General features: G+C 50.0%; 2 protein-coding genes across 7 annotated transcripts in view; one reads left to right on the top strand and one right to left on the bottom strand.

Moving 5' to 3' along the window:
* The first annotated feature begins 333 nt into the window (after positions 1 to 333).
* MEA1 (male-enhanced antigen 1) lies at positions 334 to 1,091 on the top strand. Its single transcript, XM_086631803.1, is given in 4 exon segments — positions 334 to 391; positions 394 to 587; positions 712 to 838; positions 918 to 1,091. Coding segments are annotated over 4 exon segments (543 nt in total). The 3' UTR covers positions 1,082 to 1,091.
* A 3,243-nt stretch (positions 1,092 to 4,334) lies between these two features.
* PPP2R5D (protein phosphatase 2 regulatory subunit B'delta) overlaps positions 4,335 to 21,393 on the bottom strand; it is a 33,236-nt gene continuing 16,177 nt past the window's right edge. For all 6 annotated transcript variants that reach the window (XM_086631801.1, XM_086631802.1, XM_086631800.1 and 3 more), the window contains 6 exons: positions 18,635 to 18,805; positions 16,400 to 16,527; positions 11,827 to 11,928; positions 5,437 to 5,509; positions 4,854 to 4,970; positions 4,335 to 4,475 (listed from right to left, as the gene is read on the bottom strand). In XM_086631801.1, the coding sequence (XP_086487927.1) occupies positions 4,338 to 4,475; positions 4,854 to 4,970; positions 5,437 to 5,509; positions 11,827 to 11,928; positions 16,400 to 16,527; positions 18,635 to 18,805 (729 nt within the window). In that variant the 3' untranslated portion in view covers positions 4,335 to 4,337. The remainder of the gene's footprint in view (positions 4,476 to 4,853; positions 4,971 to 5,436; positions 5,510 to 11,826; positions 11,929 to 16,399; positions 16,528 to 18,634; positions 18,806 to 21,393) is intronic.

Here is a 21,393-nt window from a genome sequence, read left to right as displayed (position 1 = left end):
CGCCTGCCCAGCGCCGCGGGCGCCCTCCCCCACCGGGGCGGCACGGCACGGCCCGGCCTGGCACAGCGCCGCGGAGCCCCTCCGAGGGTGCCGGGCCCGGGCCCCCCCCGGGGTGGCGCCTTCCGTGCCCAGCCCCGCCCCGCCCCGGACCCGCCCCTCCGCGCGTTCCGCCGGCTCCGCAGCCGGGCACGGTATGGCGGCGCCCGGAGAGGCCGAGGGCAGCGGGGGAGGGCGGCCGCGGCGCGTGCTGACGGGCCCCCCCGCCCCGGGACTACAATGCCCACAGTGCCCTGCGGCAGCGGCCGCACTTCCGGGCGGCGCCGCGCCCGGTGGATGGCGGTGGCGTGGAACATGGGGCCGGAGCGAGTGTGTCCCGACGAGCTGGGGCCGCCGGAGGTCCCGACAGCGCGACGGGCTGGAGCGGCGACGAGGAAGAGGAGGAGGAGGAGGAAGAAGGCGGCGGCGGCGGCGGGTACTTGTACCAGCCACTGAGCCAGGAGCCAGACCAGGGCCTCGGGGAGACGGTTCCCGCCGCCGCCCCGGCTCGCTGCGCCGAGGCGGGCCCCGGCCTGCAGGAGCGGCTGCAGGTATCGCCCAGCGCCTGCCGTCGGGCCGGGCCGCGCCGGGGGAGATCCGGCGGCGGGGCGGCGCCGTCCCACGGGCTGGGGAACGGGCCCGACCCCGCCTCCCGCTGCCCGCTTTTCTCTGCAGATGCTGAGGCTGCACCTGCCCGACCCGCCAGCGGACAGCGAGGAGGAAGAGGAGGAGAAGGAGGCGGCAGCGGCGGAGGAAGGCGCCGCGGCTCAGAGCAGCCGCAGCTCCATCCCCATGGATGAAGGTAATGGCTTTTCCAGCCGGGCCCTCCTGACCACCCCGCGCGGGGCTCAGCCGCAGCCTCATACCCTCTCCGTTTCCAGAGCATGTGGAGCTGGTGAAGAAGACAATGGCCAGTGTGAAGCTTCCCACGCTGGGCATCCCTTCCTGGGCCAGCCAGATCTCAGAGGACCAGTGGAAGGACGTTGTGCAGCATACGCTGCAGGCCCGGCAGAGCCTCAGCGGCCCCAGGCCCCAGTGGAAGTGAGGGCCAAGCTGTGGTGTGGGGGCTGCCAACCCCAGCTCTCCCTCTGCTGCACAGGTGAGGCAGGCATCCGCTGCCTGAGCTAGGTGGGGACGGGACTCGCCGGCATCGACCTTCCCATTTCGCCCACTGACGTTGTTCGACTTCCCTTCTTGCTCCTCTTTGCTGGTTCTGGCTGGCACGTAAGTCGCTGTGATGTCCTTGTGCTGGTTTCCTCTGCCTCTGTGAGGAGGCCTACCGGTTTCCATACCTGTGTGCATGTGGAGGGAGGGGGCTTGGCCTGCTTTGTCCAGATTCCCTTGGGACAAACACTGGACTTGCCCCCATGCTGTCAGGGCTGGAGAAGCACCTCTCCAGACTAGGGCCCCTCCTCCCAGGACAGAGGCTGTGTGTTGGAATATTAGAGGTGGAGTCCAATGTGTCATTCCAAGAGATCGGTTTTATTTAGTTCTGTACATACAGGGACATCTGTACAAAATCCAACACTTTCATACTATGTAATGCTCTACTGAAAATAAAGTACACCATATGTACATATGAACTGTAAGCAGCTTAATACTTGTGTCCAGGGGGTGAATGCAGTAGTTAGTTTTGCTTGTTCCCTCGGGAGGAGGGAGCCAGGTGAAGTGGAAGAGGCAGCTCCAGTTCTGTCCATTTGGCTGATGTGGGGAAAGGCATAGGCAGAAATGAGCAGCACTAATGCTAGAAACCAAGTGTTGAGCAAGAGGCAGCTGTAACGTGGCAGACACAGGTCTGCGTATGAGCAGTGTGTGTGGCGGAGAGCCTGAGCACACTCCCCCGTTCTCACATGGTCCCCTTCCTGGATGTCCAGGACACCGGAATGAATAGGCAGCAAAATAATGGCAATGTGAAGGTACCAAGCGCAAGTTCCCTGACCCAGAACAAGACACACAAAGCTATGAGAACATCAAAGCCGTACAGCACGTAGTTGTGATGTGTTACAGTCCTGCCCCTGCGTGTGGCGCAGCCCTGGCAGCGTTCCTCTGGCCACACTCAGGGACTGCCGGCTGAGACAGACCATCTGCAGGACAGCGACAGCCTCTGCACATTAGAAGTCTCTGTTCTTTCTGCAGGCAGAAGGGTCCACAGCAGGGAAAGGCAGCCACTGCCCAGCAGTAAGCAGGCTCGAGTGAGAGCACACACGTGCTGTAGCACTCTAAAAATGACATGGCAGCTCATAATGCGATGCTAAGCCGACGCGTTGGAAAGCCTGTACTGCAACGAGAAGAAACATCCTCCCTAGCCCAAACCCTGCTGCGGGTGGCACTCAGTAGTCCTCATCTCTGCTGTGCCCTGAGATGCCTGCTGCTCCTGTGCGCCATCCAGCATCACCCAGTGCATGTCTACATGCTGTGCCAGGCATGAGGTAATTGATCGGCAGCTGACTATGAGCTCAGACTAATGTTCAAAATAAGCAATAACCTCCCTGAGGTGTTTCGTTAAGTCTCCTGATGAAGTGGCCCTTTGCATGAAGTGGAGGGCAGGCGGGATCCTGCGTGACCGTGGGTGATCTCCTACATACTCATGCTTGCCAGCTGCTCCTAAGAGATGGTGGCATGCCTAATGAGGGCCAAACAGAAAGAGAGCTAAACAGGGCAGGGGGTACAGGATACACAGGGAAAAATACAGCTTAGTTTGGGTTGGAGGAGAGATGTGCTGCACACCAGCAGTACGATTAGAGGGGATGAGCCTCTGACCTGGGAATGATTTACTGGTGAGAACAAGCAGATAGACCAGGACCTTCTGCAACATCCCATGATGCTGCAAAGCAGTGTCAGACTAGCACCAACCCCATAAGCTCCCTGCACTACTGCAAACCTACTTAAGCTTATGTGTCAAGAAAGCAAGTGCAGCAGGTGAGAAGCAAGGAAGACTCCCTTTTCTATCACAAGCCAGCCTCTCTGAAGTGGCACCTTGGTCTGGCACTGAATCTGCACCACAAAAAGTAGGGGAGAAAGCTGGATCACGGTAGCACCCAAGTGCTGCGCTACCCCCTGGGCTATCAGCAAGTGCGCTCTAAATGCTAAATTAGCACAAGTCCCTGATGCACCATACGATAACGAACAAGGGCCTCAGGCCACAGCAGGTGCCGAAGTAACAGGGCAAGGCAAACTGCTCAGAGCACCCACAGAAGCGATTCAGCAGCAGCACCTAGCTATTGGTCATACAGAGGAGACAACTGAACACTCAGAAACTCAGCCTGGCCCCATAATGTGTATCCACTGCTTCCACTAGTTTGCAGAAATGACTTTAGTAGCACAAGCTTCCTAGAAACCCTGGCCACTGCAGAGCTAAGGATGGGATACAGCAACAAAGGGAGAACTGCAGGAGTATTTTAATTGAGCAAGTAGAGGAAGAAAGCAGAAGTCAGTGGCTGACACCTGCTACAAAGCGGGAAGTTAATTTTGGGCCCACAATTAACCCAAGACACTGGGATGGAGATGAGTCAGCACAGACCAACACAAACAGCTGAGGGAATTCACTTTCCCACAAGAGAGCTTCTAAGGATGCTCTAAAAGGAGGGCTGCAATAGCATGTAGTGCTTGCACCCAGCTTTACTGGGGGTGGCGAAGCACTGAACCCCCACTCCACTGACAGGGTAACAGAACAAGGGGCCTGAAGCAAAAGAAAGATGGAAGTGAACATCTCCTCGGCTGTACGTGAGATCTTCCAACTGTGGAGCTGCACCCCGAGGCAGGGTGGAGAGGCAGCAGAGCCCCCACAAACTCTGCCACATGCTCCTGCCCCAAGCTCAGCCTGCCCTCTGACCACCGCAGGGCTTGGCTGCACAGGCAGCACGGTGGCAGGCATGGCAGAGATGGGCACCCGGGCCCTGTAGCCACATGCTGAGCCACGCACGGTAGTCTCTGGCCAACACAGAGCCTGTGCCACAGGGCGGCAAGGCTCTGGGTCCCAGACGGGGCGAGAACCAGGCAGCAGCTGGAAACGAAGTGACTCCTGCCTGGGCTGATACAATGGCAGGTCAGGCAGGCTCCCTTCACGCACGCACACCCAAGGTGGAAAAGCAAGAGGACGGAGGAAAGCAGGAGGACGTGACAGTGGTGAGATACAAGTTCTAATATAAAACCAGATCTACCCTGGAGGGATGCAGATGGAGTGGAGGACAGGCACAGCTCACCATGTTCATTCCTTATTTATACATAAGAACCAAGTGCATTTCTGTGACCCCTGGGGAAAAGGGATGGGGCAGAGCTTCCCAGGCCAGCTCCTGAGCCTGTCAGAGAGCCTCCTGGCTTGAGGTGAGAAACTCTTCTGCTCTCTTGTGGGCCTCCAGGGCTTTTATAGTGTAGACATCCTGAGGAAGCTCAGATTTCCGGCGCAGCAAAACTTTCTCCTTCTTAATATCTTTCAGCATCTGCAGACAAACCAAAGGAGTCAGGGATCAGTAGCAAACCCCTTCACCTCTCCAGCCTCTGCATTCTCTGACTCCAACCACTCACTCTAGGGTAAGCCGGGTTACACCGCAGCATGCTGCAGGACAGGCTGAGAGCCAAACACAGACCAAATGGACACAGAAAAGTCCCACTTGCACTTTTTCCAGAGAGGGAAGATTAGATAAACTCTACTCTTCAGACTACACGTTCATCACTAACAATCAGGGATAAGAGTAGGGGCATCTACCCTCAGAACACTTAGAAAGAGCCAGTTCTGGCTGTTGGACCCTGGACCCGACTATGCTGATGTCCCAGCTGGTCTGAGAGTACTTGTGGAAGGACCCTAGTCACCTACGCACCTGCACAGCCTCTGTCTCCACTGTTTTCTTCAGTAGCTGTATATCCTCCGCAGTTGGGGTCTCTGTCTCCATACAGCAGACAGGAGGCAATGGTGGAGGTGCGTAATACATGGGGTACTGCAGACAACACAGACAGCTGAAGAGTCAGCATGCCATCCAACACCAAGCCTTCTGCCCCAGCATCCTAACACAGCATGGCACATTTCTTCCAGCTGCCCTCTCTGTCATCCATAAGGGTAGCAGTAGGCACACAGATAGGAAAGGAGCATCTTCTACCCATTCCTACCTGTGCCCTCTGAGCCACAGTACACTGCGTGTGCAGCCCCAGCTGAGAGAGGAGTCCATAAACATGTACGTGCTCTCTATAAGGCATTACTTAGAGGTTGGTGCTACAGAGGGCCAGGCTGGTGAAACACTCCCAGCATCCCCAAGACACCAAGTTTCAGGAAGGACAGGCCACCACTGCAGCTGTGTTCACAGGACTGAGATCAGGTGCTATGGCCTGCTCTCATGAGCTGAGGAAGCAGGTCAAGACCTCCAGCGCATTCTTGTCTCGTTCATCCTAGGTCCTGCTGTTACTTACCTGGGGGTTCAGCCGGGCCAGCTCCTCTATTTTCTGCCACATTTCTTCTCGTTCCTTCATCCTGAACCTTCCCCTGCAGAGAGCAAGCACAGTGTGAACTCCTGGGGAAAGGGCAGCTTTCGCTCACAGAAAGATAAAAGCAAGAGACAGCAGAAAAGTGCAGGCGAGGTGAAGAGCTGCTCTGTCCTTCAGAGACCCCTATTCTATCTACAGGTGAAACGTGGCAAGAAGAGGGGACAGGCTGCAGCTAGCAGGAGGCAGGCAAGCACACTCTCGCCTCACCTCACAGCACAGGGTGGCAGCAGTGGGCTGCGCAGGTACTTCTACCCTGGCTTTGTGCTGCAGGAGCCAACCAGAGTGACTGGTTTCTGGAGTAAAGCAATGACACCAGTTTGGATGTCAAACACCATTTTCCTGGTGCCCCACAGATGCAGAGGGACAAACCGCCATTTCCAATAGTGCTGGGGCTCAACTGCCCACAGTTCCGTCTCTCTCTGGCCAACACACCAGAGAGCTGCCCAACCCCCAGGCACAGCTCTTGAACATGGCACAGATTTCGGCACAGACTTTAAGTGACCGTTCGACTGAGCCAGACGTAAATTCCAGGGCAGTGAACATTCCTTGCAAACAGAGGTGAGCATCCACCACTCCTTGTTATTCTCTTCTACATTTTAAAAATCTGCACTGAAATCTCTGCTTTATTTCTGATTTTAACTGTCTGGCTTTCATCCGAGCTTCTGGTCTCTCCAGTGTTCTATCTATCCGTGCTAAGGAAGTTCTTATATTCTGCAATCACCTCACGGTCTTAAACTACATGTAAGAAAGGAGGCTAAAAACGAGAATGAAGCTGCCAAGCATTCAAGCAGCAGACTACTCCATTAGAGAAAACACGGTCAAAAAAAAGCCCCCAAAACCAAATCCCAAACAAATAACCCACATCTCGTTTTTGGACAGATTTCTGGAGATCTCTGCAGGGGACTGTGACCAGGAGTTAGTACTGATCTTCCCCAGCTCTTTCCTGCTTCATCCCCATTTTCTACAGAATCCTTTTTAATGTCTGGTAAACAGAAACATACGTATTACTTCAATTTGCCCCTGGAAATGTAGACCAATATGTCTGTCCACAAAGGCCCTCACATCATGAAGGGCACTGCCACTCTGAAGCAATGTGTACTTTGCCAGTATTGTGTCTACCACCATGGCATGTAAGGGTGTAACAAGGCTCATTTTGTTTGGCTAGACTATATCACATTACTGGTCTGGTACAGTGAGCCAAGGGCACTCACCCAGTCAGTCAGCTCCATGCATCTCTAGCACCAGCTCTTTCCTTTCAGATCACCAGAACAGTCTGAACAGCACCAGGGAAACCCTCCATTCCTCATTGTGCTTGAAGATCCACCAGTTTACCCATCATGTGCTCAGCTGATACTGCAAAAAACCACCTTGCAAAGAGAATACCTGGTCTGACTAAGAGCAGTGCTTCTAAAAATCTGAAAGCTTTACACCTGTCATCACTCTTTTCAGCAGAACAAGTATTTCCAAAGAATGAAACAAAGTTTCATCTTTATTTTGATGCCACATTGACTTAACTGTAGTGTTACATCTGTCCAACATTCGTCTTTGTGGGAAGCTTCCTCCCAACCTCATCAATCAGCCTGGCTTTACCTCCTAAACTAGGATGCTTCTGATAACGTTACAGCATTGATGGATAAGGGAAGAGCAAGTGACATCGTCTACCTGGACTTATCCAAAGCATTTGATACTGTCCCACGCAACATCCTTGTCTCTAAACTGGAAAGACATGGTTTTGATGGATGGACCACTCAGTGGATAAGGAATTGGCTCGATGGTCGCACTGAAAGAGTTGTGGACAATGGTTCAATGTCCAAGTGGAGGCCAGTGACAAGTGGTGTTCCTCAGGGGTCAGTACTGGGGCCAGTGCTATTTAACATCTTTGTTGGTGACATGGACAGTGGGATTGAGTGCACCCTCAGCAAGTTTGCAGATGACACCAAGTTGTGTGGTGTGGTGGACACGCTGGAGGGAAGGGATGCCATCCAGAGGGACCTTGACAGGCTGGAGAGGTGGGTCTGTGAGAACCTCATGAAGTTCAACAAGACCAAGTGCAAGGTCCTGCACGTGGGTTGGGGCAATCCCAAGCACAAGTACAGGCTGGGCGGAGAATGGATTGAGAGCAGCCCTGAGGAAAAGGACTTGGGAGTGCTGCTGGATGAGAAGCTCAGCATGAGCTGGCAATGTGCGCTGGCAGCCCAGAAAGCCAACTGTATCCTGGGCTGCATCAAAAGGAGCGTGGCCAGCAGGTCGAGGGAGGTGGTTCTGCCCCTCTACTCTGCTCTCATGAGACCCCACCTGGAATACTGCGTTCAGCTTTGGGGTCCCCAACACAAGAAGAACATGGAGCTGATGGGGCAAGTCCAGAGGAGGGCCACGAAGATGATCCGAGGGCTGGAACACCTCTGCGATGAAGACAGGCTGAGATAGTTGGGGCTGTTCAGCCTGGAGAAGAGAAGGCTCCAGGGTGATCTTATAGCAGCCTTCCAGTACTTCAAGGGGCCCTGCAGGAAAGCTGGAGAGGGACTTTTTACAATGGCGTGTAGTGATAGGACAAGGGGCAATGGATTTAAACTGAAAGAGGGTAGATTTAGATAGGATATAAGGAAGAAATTTTCACTGAGAGGGTGGTGAGGCAGTGGAACAGGTTGCCCAGAGAAGTTGTAGATGCCTCATCCCTGGAAGTGTTCAAGGCCAGGTTGGATGAGGCTTTGAGCAACCTGGTGTAGTGGAGGGTTTCCCTGCCCATGGCAGGGGGATTGGAAGTAGATGATCTTTGAGGTCCCTTACAACCCTAACCATTCTATGATTCTATGATCTGAAAGCGTCACTCATTCACATGAGTCTTTGTAGAAGACCCTCCTACCTTTCTAAATAGCAGTGGCTCACAGGGCAGCACTGAGTCTACAGAAGCAGCACCCCCAGCTCTGCTTTCCAGGTGACATGCACCTCATCAGCTCCCTTTTTTCTTGACTCCTTTACTAGCAGTATGAGAAAGCCACTGGCAGGACATTTGAAAAAGAGCAGCTATATCGGCAGGTATTTTCTCCTTCCCTTTGCTGTGGCCTATGCAGAAGGAGGCAAAGTAGCTGCTACCAGAGAGATGTCAGGTGCCAGGGCGGCTCCAGGGCATGCTGACTTGAACACACTTCTTGACAGGCAGTGTTCAAGGCCCTCGTGCTTACTGAAGGGCACGTTCAGGACAAGACACTACCTATCTGCCTCAATCTACTCACTGTTTCCTGAAGGGCTCATATAATTCAAACAGCTTCATGAAGTCTGGAGAGATCAGTAAGGCACAGTCAGTCCATCTGCACGGAACAGTAGAGAGTCTCCCCACATGTGCCAGGGAGAGTCTGCTCCTCCACAACCAGCCTTGGCTGCAGCTGCACAGCCAGGTTTGCAGCAGTGACAGGCCTGAGCTGGCATGTCACTTGTAGGCATGATAACTAATTAAAAACATGAGGCCTTTTCTGAGCAGGCCTCTCAACACCTGGTCGCAGCCTCATTGTGTACCTACAAGCTCTCTCCTTTTCACCACATCACATTTACCGGCTTTGTTTGCGTGTGCAGCCTTTCCCACACATGCAATTTTCTGGCTCATGGCACAAGGTCTCTAGCAGCGAATTGGGAAAACACTTCATGTTTGTCTCTTCCTTTTTGTGTCTACGATAAAGAAGCCTCTATACGGGAAGCTTCCTGCCAACATCTTCGAGGGTGAGTGGTGGACACCTTGAGTGTTTCAAACTTGTTAGTCTCACTGAATAAGGCTGAGGTCCTGTGGTGTGGAAAAAGCAAGGCATCGCACAGTTAAAGGTCAATCTTGCATTACGGTGATCCCACAGGCAGCCTTCAGCACGCCGTTTTACTCCAGAGGCACTTGACATCACAGCCTTGCAGGTTTTTATTAGGAAAAAAAGTACTTAAACCACTTGGTTTAAGTCTCTGTGTTTGAAAAGAAAATGGCAATTGACTGCAATGCCACCTTACTGCCCACCAACAGGCATAGCCTGCAGTCAGCTCTGCCAGGGAGGCAGCAGAAATGAGCTGTGGATGCAACATGTCTTCTCCACTGGAAGGGAGGCAATGGGACCTGCTGCTCACCATAACAGGTCGCAGCACTCTGCAAAAAGAAGAGCAGGTAAGGGAAGTGCAGGAATGGCACCCCAAACTCCAAGGCAGGTTCTTCAGCTACGAAACGGTCTCGTTACACTGGGAAGACACCATTAAACAACACCTTCTCCTGCCTGTGAAACATGCTTTTTCTAACCATTTCCTAACCATTACAGCAATAACTGATTGTATTACACTCCAGAACATCCAGCTACAGTGTTAAGTGCACATGGATTTTCTTGTATTTCTTGGATACTTTAAAGACATGGAGGGAAAAGATGACATTTTCACAATGGACTTAAGCAAAGAACTCAGGCATTGTACTACGTCCTGTCCAGACCCAGGCCCCCTTCCCAACAAATCCAGATCTCCTCACTTCTCCTCCTCTAATTCGTTCCCTTTACCTATCCCATTCCTACTATCCATTAACATTAACACTACCACCACCTCACCACCTCACCACCTCAACCCAGCTCTTCACCATACCTCTGCCCCAAATCTACCTCCTTTCTACCTTCTTGCCCAGACAAGCTGCTCTTGCCCCCAGCCTGCTGTCCTACCCCATTTCCTTCTGCCACTGATTTCCCTTTCTAGTTGTTTCCCAGCCTATCCCTACAGACTTTTCACAATGCTCTCTCCCAGCTCTAGCACCCCTTCAAAAGGGGACCTTTTCACACTTCTCAAGGCAGGAACAGCTGCTAATGCTGTGCTAGCAACAGCAGAGTTGAGTCTTCTTGTTTTTGCCCAGAAAGGCCTCCTTAGCTGGGTCCCTGTGGCAGGGAAATCCCACTTAGCTGAGGAACTGTATCATGCTCACCGTAGGTAAACTCATCTCAGATTCAGCTGCTAAGAGACATTTTTACATCCTGCCCACCAAGCTTTCAACCGACATTGTGCCAGATTTGGTTATCTATGAGAGCAAAAGGTATATCCTTGATAAAAACCCAACACAGGTTTTCTGAAGCATAATTAGGCAGAGAGACATTAGAGAAAAAAAAAAAAATCATCTTAACATGAGCAGAAAATAGTGCAGCTCTACCCATCCATTTCTTGGACAGCTCTGAGCTGCTTTGTTGACCTTTTCCAGAACAATCCTCCGTCAGCCACACATCAATGCTGGGAACAGCCACCCTCAGCAGGTCAGCATGGGTAGAAGCCGAACAGGTAGAAAAAGCTCCTGATAGAAACACCAGGTAGATCTCATAATAAATGTGCTCTCACTGTAACTTAAAATATATATGTAGACATTTGTGGGCTTAAAAAATGCCCTAAAATGGGGGAAAAAAAATAAAAATCTTGCTTCCTCCCAATTTAGATGTTAACAAAACCTTAATTTCTCCATATGCAGGTTACCCATCCCCAAACTCTGATTCGTATCTGAACTTTGTTATTTATTACTATTTCACAAAACAACTGAATATATTCCAGAGCTTCCCACTGCCATCAAGGCTTAGTCCTGCTTGTCCCACTGCCACCCTTGTGGCAGCCCTGGATCATCCAGGAAGGAGGAGCACTACCTTATGTCACTAAGTCAGCAGAAAACAGACCCTGGGGGGAAAAAAAAAGTTTCCTTCTACCTTACTGAACTGACTCAGATGACTAAGGCAAGTCATACGAGCATCAAAACCAGCATAAGGAAGTAGAAAAACGGGAGTGTTTTTCTCTTTACAGCATTATGGCACAGGTACTTGCTGAGCTCAGATTTTACCCTCACCGTTTGCTCTTTGAAATTCCAGGTATTATTCCATCTTTATTACTGGAAAATTGAAAGCGTCCTGTGGCACGAAAGATGCATTATGCTCACTGCAGCAAAGCTCTTCAGAAAAGTCTTTCTAAAGCAGCAGCATTCCACTGACGTCATTGTAACATATTTGAACTGGTAAATATTTCCAATGCAGAGCACAAGTGTCTCTGCAAAGCTGAGTATCCTCTGCATTGCAATTTATTTCCTCATGACCCAGCAAACTCTGTCACTCTTTTCCCAGCGACCTCCTTCAGCAGAACTGAAAGGATTTTTATCAGGGCACACATTTTACCTTTTCTCATCCCTACACATGGTTATTGCTGAGGAATCCTACTTTTTGACACAATGATTTGCACCACCTTTCTATTTCCTCTCTGCCTACTGGCATCTACCATCTGTTACTGTACCCAAAGGAGATTCCAGGATGAGATAAAGTTACTTGGCAAGAACCTCTTACTCACTTCTGCTTCTCTGCCTTGTATTGCTGCGTGCAGTCATCAAAGAGCTTTTGGTTCATCTCCATGAATAGCTTCAGTGCATTGTAGATCAGCCCGTGGATTGTCCTGCAAAGAAATGAGGAAAGGAGAACAAGTCATGGTGGTATTCTCCAGGTTCTCAGCCCTGAGTTAGCACCAGCAGCCCAGATGAGCTACAAGAAGCTCATACACTACGGCAATGTGACAAAAGATTTTCACACAGTCCCAGCTCTTAGCATGGGAAAACCCCCTCCACAAACACAGCAGAGACTATTGCACAGGGAGAAAGAGACAGAGAAGAAAGTGAAGACCTCTGTCAGGGAAGTTTCCCGGCTGCTACATGAGAAGCACCTGTGCCTCATCAAGACAGGTGCTGAGTCACGTTGGTTGGCCGGAGGCCACGTGACCTATGGGAAGCTTAAAGGCGGGGCACTCCCAAGAGGGAGTGGGGCATTTCCCTCCTGGAGTTTGGAGTGGCAGGAGCCCCCTAGAGAGTGAGAGTTGGAGCTCTCTGTTGGACTAAGATAGCAGTGAGTTTAGAAGAACCTTCTGATTGTGGAATACGTTGTGGTCGCAACAGTCAGTTGGTTGCGACCCACTGGAAGAAGACACAGGCAGTCCGCGACATCTGGTGACCCCGACGTGATTCGTCGAAACGCGAACTGCCTGAACCGCAGGGTGAACTGCGGTGGAGATAAAACCCAGCGAAGCTTGAGAGCAGCAGGAGCTGCGGAGTGACCAGTTCTGACCTAGACACCTGGAACAAGGTGAGCCGCTGGGAATGGACATGAGACAGAACTCTGTAAAGGAAGGCCAGACTTTTGCATTTCTTGAATCTGCGATAATGGCTGCGGGGGCCAATATAAGAAGCAAGGATCTATATAATTTACTTAACTGGGTGGCGGAGCGTGAAGACCTAGTGAGTCTCAATACGTCCTTTAGCCTTGAGCTATGGAAGAAGTTGGGGGATAAGTTGCTTTATGAAGTAGTCTTTGAGAATAAGGACTCGACCAAAACCGACCTGTTGCGTACATGGGGGGCCTTGGATAATATAATTCAAGCAACAGATTACGTATCAATGGGCAAAGGTTTTGAGGAAGATGACGAACTGTCCGAGGGAGGACTGGCCTCAGACAGCACGGACAGTGAATTGGGTTTATCTTCACTGTTCAAGGAGATCAAGGAAGTTGCGGGGACTGTGCAGGGACTTTGCCCCACCCTGCAGGAGGTGTTAAAACGTCCCCCACCCTTTGCCCCAACAGCCCCCCCCTTCCCCCGTTATTATGCCTACGGCTCCACCATTTGAGCAATTGGCCCCACCCTTGGCAAATTCATATCCCACGGTATCTGGTTATCCGGCCCAGGTACGCTTGGCGCAGCCAATAATACTACAGCAAGTTATGACAATGCTGCAAGGTATATCCCAGCAGTTAGTAACCGTAGTGAAGACGCTGCAGCAGGCCATGACCCATCCTGCAGCAAGAGAGACTGCAGGAGAAACCTCTCAGCAGGCCATGACCCATCCTGCAGCAAGAGAGACTGCAGGAGAAACCTCTCAGCAGGCCATGACCCATCCTGCAGCAAGAGAGACTGCAGGAGAAACCTCTCAGCAGGCCATGACCCACCCTGCAGCAAGAGAGACTGCAGGAGAAACCTTTGAAGCAAGTGATAGTTCTGCTGGGAAGTTACCAACCGCACCTAGACCAAGGAGAAAGTCGCCAGAATCCGCCTGTTTATTGGAATCAGACCCCTTGGGAGCGACTACAGTAACAGTTCAGCCTCATGACCCAGTTCGCTTCTGGGACGAGGTTAGAACAAAAGCAATAGAGGCCAGGGACTGGGACCTGGCTAAAGCTCTGGGGGTACCAGTTAACAATAAAGAATCATCTATACAGAAATGAGGGGAGGGCCTAGTGCGTTCCCTGTGGCACTAGCCCTTCCGGGTTCCCTGCGTGTTAGGAAGCAGAAGTGTTACAGATGTGGAAACCTGGGACATATAAAATCGGAATGCCCAGGACGAAAGGGTCAAAGGCGGACAATAAATGCTGGAAAAGTTAATGGCTTGGTTAATTGCCATAAATATGGAAAACAGAGATGTTACAGGTGCGGGAAAATAGGCCATATTGCTAGGCAATGCAATTCAGAGGTTTACACTAACGGCTGGCTGAGAAATAAAAGATTGAGAAAGTCTATGCAGATGCATAATGGTTTGGACAAAACTTTTGCGGGAGCGTTATGGCAGCCACAGGTTGATCAACAGAAAAAGCAGCCACAGCAGCCAAGGTGGATGTATCCGTCGTCGCCGGATCAATGGATATACCCGCCGTCACGTTACGACAAAAAATGAGAATGACTTACAAACGGCGACGGAAAATGGAATTGAAATGTTGGAAACCCCTAAAGGCTGCGAGGCATTTTTTTTTTAAAAAAAGAAAAGGGGGAATTGTCAGGGAAGTTTCCTGGCTGCTACATGAGAAGCACCTGTGCCTCATCAAGACAGGTGCTGAGTCACGTTGGTTGGCCGGAGGCCACGTGACCTATGGGAAGCTTAAAGGCGGGGCACTCCCAAGAGGGAGTGGGGCATTTCCCTCCTGGAGTTTGGAGTGGCAGGAGCCCCCTAGAGAGTGAGAGTTGGAGCTCTCTGTTGGACTAAGATAGCAGTGAGTTTAGAAGAACCTTCTGATTGTGGAATACGTTGTGGTCGCAACAGTCGGTTGGTTGCGACCCATTGGAAGAAGACACAGGCAGTCCGCGACAGACCTCTGGGACAGGTGGCTCTACTGTGGTCAGACTAACGAGTGCAAAAATATGCTTTCGCACATTTATTTCTGGTAGTTAGAAACTGGAAAGGAAGGATGCTAGGGACCTGCTCAGGGCTGTTCTCAAGGGGACTTTCCCTAATCTAGCTTTAGTGCCTCTCACAGTTCACCTCACGTATACACAATGACTTTTTTGGGCTGCCCAGTATTCAGTCATGAGCTTTGTCTCTGAGCTGCCCCAAACACAATCAGCAGCCCTGTAGAGATGGGAACCAGCACAAAGAATACCACAGAAGAAAAGCTGACTTTGTGTCAGCAATTTATGGACAGGTTGCACTATGTGTGAGCTCTCTCTGGGACAAGGACTCTCTCGGGGAATAAAAACGAGTATTGAAGCTGTCTCTAAAATACCTGACCCAGAGGCAAAAGATGAGAGACTCAATCGATTGAGCTCCTTGCCTCACCAGCTACAAATGGAATAAAGAAGAGAGCTACAGCCCTGCTGGACTAATGTGGGCTGTCTGACAAGTAGGAGTAGACAATCTATGGGAATGAAGAGGAGAACCTGAGGTACTCAACCTGCCCTGAGAAGATGTGGCTGGTGCTAAAATAAAGACAAGGAGAAATAAGAGGAAGACACCTTCGGGATTTCTTCTGCCATCTGACAAGGAAGGAGACAAGAAGACAGAAACAGCGGAATCAGGAATCTTGACTGGTGCAAGAAGGAAAGAGAACTGGTGAAGAGTTTCAGACAAGAACATAAAGTCGTTTTCTGAACTCTGATCAGGAGGGGCAGTAACACTGAGAGCGAGCATGTCTGTGCACATCTGTCTTCACGTACATGTGCATACGGGCACATACATCATACATGTGTGTACATGCATACATGCACATGTTGGTGCACATCCGGGCACTTGTGTGCATTCGTGTCTGCACGCCTGTGTTTACCCCAGTCTTTAGAGCACACTCGACAGACGGCTCAAGTTCGTGCTTCCCGATACAAGGAAGAGAAGGAAGCAGCCAAACAGCACAGCAGCGGGGAGCTCTCTGCAAACAAGTTCCACCTCACAACCTGGCTACCATGGTATACTCCTAAGCCCTGGACTCGCCCAGCCTCCCTAGAATTAATTATCTTGCTTTTTTCCACCCTCTAGAATAGAGGAAGATGACATTTTTTTTGTTGCCTTGTGGTTTTTGCTGGAAGATTTTAGGATCTCAGCTGTGGACTGAGTATTTTTAGCTAATTCATTAAAAGCAAGTGAGTTTTACGATTTGAATTAACCAGATAAGGAATCAACTGAAGAAACAGCCAGAAGAAAGGAAGTTGATGGGGAAATCATAGAACAGACTAGTATCAAGGAATCAGACACAGAGGGCAATAGTTTGACATGAGACATCTGCCTGGTTAGTTCTGCTTTCTTCGTTCTTCCTGTACTCAAGGAGTCAGACACTGCATTAGCCGAGGTCTCCAGTCATGAAGAGCATATGGGATCAGCTGGAAAACCTACTGCACACCTCCGAGAGACCAGCAGCATTAGTGATATGCAGGTATCAGACTCTGGGTAGACTCAACGGCCCCAAGGCGGGTAATTGCAGGTGCCTGACCCCTTGCAGAAGAAGGCCACTGTGGTCTGCTGTCGCACTCTTCCATGCTGATACTGCTAACAACTCCTCTGGCTCAGCATCTGGTGTCACCAAGTACCAATCATCATTACACTGCAGCAGCATGCGCTAAGATCACTAGTAGGTCATGCAATCCTGCATGCACAGCAAGTGCCAGGGCATGTGGAAAGACCTACTTGTTCCAGTGACTCTTGGAGTTCTTGTAGAGCGCTGGAAACATGATCGGGAGAATTTTGGCTGCGTTATCGCTGATCAGGCTCATGATATATTCGTTGTTCCAATAGTACAGTGCTCGCTCTGCGACCTGCAGTGGGAGAGAAAGCCATCCTTGGAGAGGCTCCTTCCAGTAACACCTGTGGTGCACAGGGAAACTGTGCAGTGCTGAGACCGCAGCTCGCCACCACCCAGCCAAGGAGCAAATGCTTCTCCACTGCACAGGCAGCAGGGCTGACCTTTGTCAACTTCTACAAGGCCATTCATCCCTGCTGCCCAGCCTTCTTTCCCTTAGCCTCTGCCAGACGCTTCTCACTTTCCTGGGGAAAACCTCACGTTATTGACTAGGCAAGCCTACCATCGATATGCTGATGACTCCAACACCCTTGACACAACACTTGAGAACAGTAATGTCATCCAATCCAAGACCCAGCTCAGACAAGCTCCAAGCCTCTTTCATTTCCTCAGACTGTCCTCTGTAAAGCTCCATTCCTCTCATTCCTCTGGCCTTCCCCATAACAGAGTCTCTCTGGGCTTCGGAGCATGCTTCAGGTACCAGGCCCACATTTCAAATGCCTGATTTAGTAAGGGTGAAAGTACAGAAAATCTTGGGGCAGCCATCCTGCTCTAAAAAGATGAATGAGTCTAACAAGTTTCCACATAGTGATCGATTCAACCACAGTTCTTCATATTTAACCACAAATCTGGGCAATGCAGATCACCACGCTAATTTCTGCATTTAGCACTAGCTTGAGAATGGCTTAAAAACCTAGGAAGAGAGACATCATCTCAGTTTTATATTTCAGATGATGGAGAACTCATTATATCCCCTTAACATATTGTTCCACATGAGTAAACAAAGTGAAACTCACCTCGTGTTCACTTACCTAGCTTTGGTTTCCAGCTATTAGATCTTGCTAAGCCTTTGTCTGCTAGATTAACACACAACCCACTCAGAGAAAACTCTCCCCCACCATGGTGTTCAGACTTATCAATTTCTATTTTTGCTCTCAGACAAGACGTAGACACAGAGACTGTTCAGCCTCACTGTATGGGACACCTTTGGGGTTAATTTTCTTAGGCTGTAAAGTGTTTGCACCTTCTCCAGGTTTTTCAGTCTTTTTTTTCAAAGAGTTGGCAGCACATGAGGGCTGCTATCACGTACAGGATGCCTTTCCTCTTTGTTTTTTTTTAAAAAGCCTTTTTTTGTTTAAGCCTTTACCGTACTTTGTTCAAGCTCCTTAGTTTCTTATGGTAGCTCCTTCCATGCCCAAAGGTCATGTTAGTCCTTTGGTTCCCATTACCACACCAGTAATCCATGTCCAGCTGGTTTCCATAAGGCTCCCCCAGTCCCTTCCAGGAAACACTGATCTTTTACATACACACGTGACCTAGACTGACCTCATTTTTGGCTTATAAACACATGACTTTGTACCTCTCTGTAGCAAAAGACAGACTGAAGCCAGTCTGCCTCACTGTGCAGTCACACTCACTCTGAGGGAGGGCTACATCACTGTTTAACACCCCATCCATACCTGGGTCAGCCACATATTTCAGCAGCAAGCTATCTTCTTCCTGGGCACTCTTCATGGCAACCTAATCCAGTGAGCCAAGAACACCTGCTAGGAGCTACTAGCAGGTCGTACCACCCTGGACATTTTAAACCTTAAGACTACCAGCCACAGATTGTTTTAGCCTGGTACTACAGCCTGCTTCCCTTCAGTGGGAACAAGGAAGAAGCAGACTCTAACACTTTTTCCCAACTCTTTACCACCCACACCAGAGTAATACAAAGTACCTTCTCTGTACACTTTCTCTTTGGATGGCCTCCCTTCAATACTGCAGTCAGCTTGGTTTTACTGCATCTAGGTGACACTGGATGGATCTTGTCTATGTTTGCTAGTCAAAACAGGTACTACAGCACCTCTGCTCCAGCTCCAGCCTGCTGCAATACATGGTGCACAGTGCAGCAGGAGGGCCTCCACCGGTCCACTTTGTTTTCTGTTTGGAAGAGCTTGCTCTGTGGTTGTGGTGAGGATTCTCACTGCCTCCTGCCACATGTCACCCCAATACTCACCCTGGTCACACCTCCATGTGCCACTGATCCACAAAGACAAGCCCAAAAGCTATAGTGTCACCCTCACATACCAAGCGGGTTACAAGCCAGTGCCCTATCCCCTCCCTCAGCTGCAACTCACCTGGAAGTGTGGGCTGGAGACACATTTGGCCAACTGCCTGAACAAAGGCTCCATAACTTTCACAAACTCGGATGGCTCAATCACATCCAGGATCTCCTCCAGCTCATTTAAAAACATCACCTCCTTGGGACTGTGAGTTTTCGGCCAGAACTTCAGCAAGCCCACAATCACCTGAGTGGAGAGGGTATAGAGACAGTGTTAGAGGCTGAAAGTTAACACCAGTTGTGAAATAAATTTTTAAAGGTCTGGTCACAACAGCAGAGAGGAGGAAGTAACAGGAGAGACTGTCTCAGAAAGTCAGGGTGGGTTACCGAGGAAGAAAGAAGAGTCTAAACTCTGCCAAGTTACCCACAAGACAGCAGCACTGCCCAGGCTGCTACGATTCTGTACTACAAGCACAAAGCTCAGAACCACTCTTTTATCCAAACACAGCTCAACATGGAAGGCTGAAACCAGAGTGGGCAGTGGCTGGCAGATGGTGCAGAGCAACCATGGAAGATCAACTAATAAAACTGGAAATGCTATGGAGAAAGTCACTGAGGAATCATTATTCAATACACCACAGAGTACCCAATAAATAACGCAATGGATGGGTTTGAGACAAAAAAAAGGAAGTACCATTTCACATAAAAATAATTGGATTACAGAGCTCATTCTTGCAAGACTTTGTGGAGACTCAAAAGTCCAAACAGACTCCAGAAGGGAGCAGAAGTTTATGGAGGTTACACATAACAGTGATAATTAAATATGACAATGCAGATGCAACTTCTGGCTGAGTAAACCATTGCTTACAAGATACTGGTAGAATATACTAAGGAAAGGGCTATATCCCACTTGGTTTTATTTATTTATTTTTAATATTGGTTCCTTCCCTACCCATCTGATTCTAGACGCAGTCAAAGGCAGGATCCAAGATCCTGGAGACCTTCACTCTGTTGGAGCCACTGGTACAGCATTTACAGAAACGCTAACTCTTGTGGACATTAGATTCACACACAACTGGCGGTAGGAGTTGCTCTTTCAAACTCTGTGTGCTTCGGCAAACTGATCCTGAAGCCAGCAGTCAAGAGGAACTTCACAGCCTTGGAGAGATAGCAGTGGGCAATGCAACAGCAAGATTAGAAACGTCTGAGCATTATATTTCCACCAACTCAAGGCTTGAGAAGCCAACAGTTTGGTATCCTCAGTGTTTCTCATTACTCAGGTCTGCCATTCAGGCAAGAGTTAGCTTCGGTGACTCAGATGTAATTTCTCCTACAGCTAAGGTGGTGTGAGGTGTGTCAAGTCTGTCTTTGCTAGTACTGAGCACATCTGAGGCCTTGCTCACCTGGCAGTCATTCAGAATCCTGTTAACGCAAGAGCTGCCATGTCAAGCCTTGCTGAGCAAGCTTCTGAGAGGCCCACTCTAAGTGAGTGTGGACCTAGTGAGTGATCTGGCCTTCTTCCAGCACTGGTGGCAACATCTCCTAGCGCATTTAGAGCCTTGCTGATGCAAAAGCCCTGTAATTCTTTAAGACTTCAATAACCCCAGTCATCTCAAGAGTCTACTCAAAACCTTCAAAAGCAGGATGCTTCAACAGGACACAGCCTGTGGCAATGTGGCCTTGGTATGTCTGGTTGAGACCCAACATTACACCCACTGAAGGTCATGAAATTGGCTCATCCTATTGCTTTCCACAAGCACCAAACCAGACGTGGGTCTTTAATCCGGGGGCCACTAACTCATTACTCAGGAAGCAGTGATGAGCTGTGGAGCTTTACTGTTTGAATAAGCTGCAAAAGAAATCCTGGAAATATTGACTGATTTTCATTTCTCTCTTCTCCTTCATCCTACAGTAAGTGCTTTGGCAGAAGGCTGTTGGGCTGGATGTCAGCCACAGGAAGTACTCAGTATGATCAGGAAGCTACTTTATGCAGTTTGCTTCAGAGCAGGGTTTTGGGAACACGTGAAATGGAGGACCACATTTAAAGGAAAGGCTGGGAGGTCTGCTTCAGGACTGCTGGTGTCAGAGCTGAGGAGCCAGAAAGCTGGCAACAGCTGACCAGCTTCCACCACACACAGGCTCACTACGAATGGACACATTTCAGCCAGAGAACAGAACGACCTCAGCTAGTGCTACTCATTAAAATGCTCGCACTTTCTGGTGCTCTCTGCTACAGTGACACAAGCACAGATTCTTTGGCCATCTGCTGTTTTGAGGCTGTGAAGCTCAGCTCTGTAGAAGACATTTCCTGATCTGGAGTGGGTGGAGAAACACTTGTCTCCTGCTTGCACCCACTGCCAAGCCGGTACACAGTCTACGCAGCCAGTAACTGGAATATATGAAGTCCCCATCTACACTGCTCACACGTTTTGGAACCTGCTGTTTCCCAGCACTACATCCTGAAGGCAAATGCGTCTACAATGTGACTTAACACTATGGAGGTAGCAAACTGATCCTAATGTGGGAAGGAGAATACTTTCATCAAGGAACAGCGGCTTGCTTAAGTAGACTTTTGTGTCCCAGGTTCCTAACCTCATCCCCAAAGCTTTTCAGCCAACTCCGGCAGACTTGAGTGAACTCTTATTATTTCAGGACCCCTATGAGCTCACACTGGTTCCATCAGATATCAGATGGCCATGTGTTTTGTCTCTGCAGCATCTGTCACTAGCTGAAAGCTCTGCCCTGAAAGGACAGCTTGGTAGAGTGTTCCTGCTGCTACACCAAGATCCGAAGCACAAAGGAAGACTATAGCTCACCTTCGTGAAGCTTTCAGGA

The sequence above is a fragment of the Tauraco erythrolophus genome, chromosome 2 (genome assembly GCF_009769465.1).
Source record: "Tauraco erythrolophus isolate bTauEry1 chromosome 2, bTauEry1.pri, whole genome shotgun sequence".
Lineage (NCBI taxonomy): Eukaryota > Metazoa > Chordata > Aves > Musophagiformes > Musophagidae > Tauraco > Tauraco erythrolophus.
Note: the sequence above shows the minus strand (reverse complement) of the source record. Positions and strands in the feature narration are given on the sequence as shown.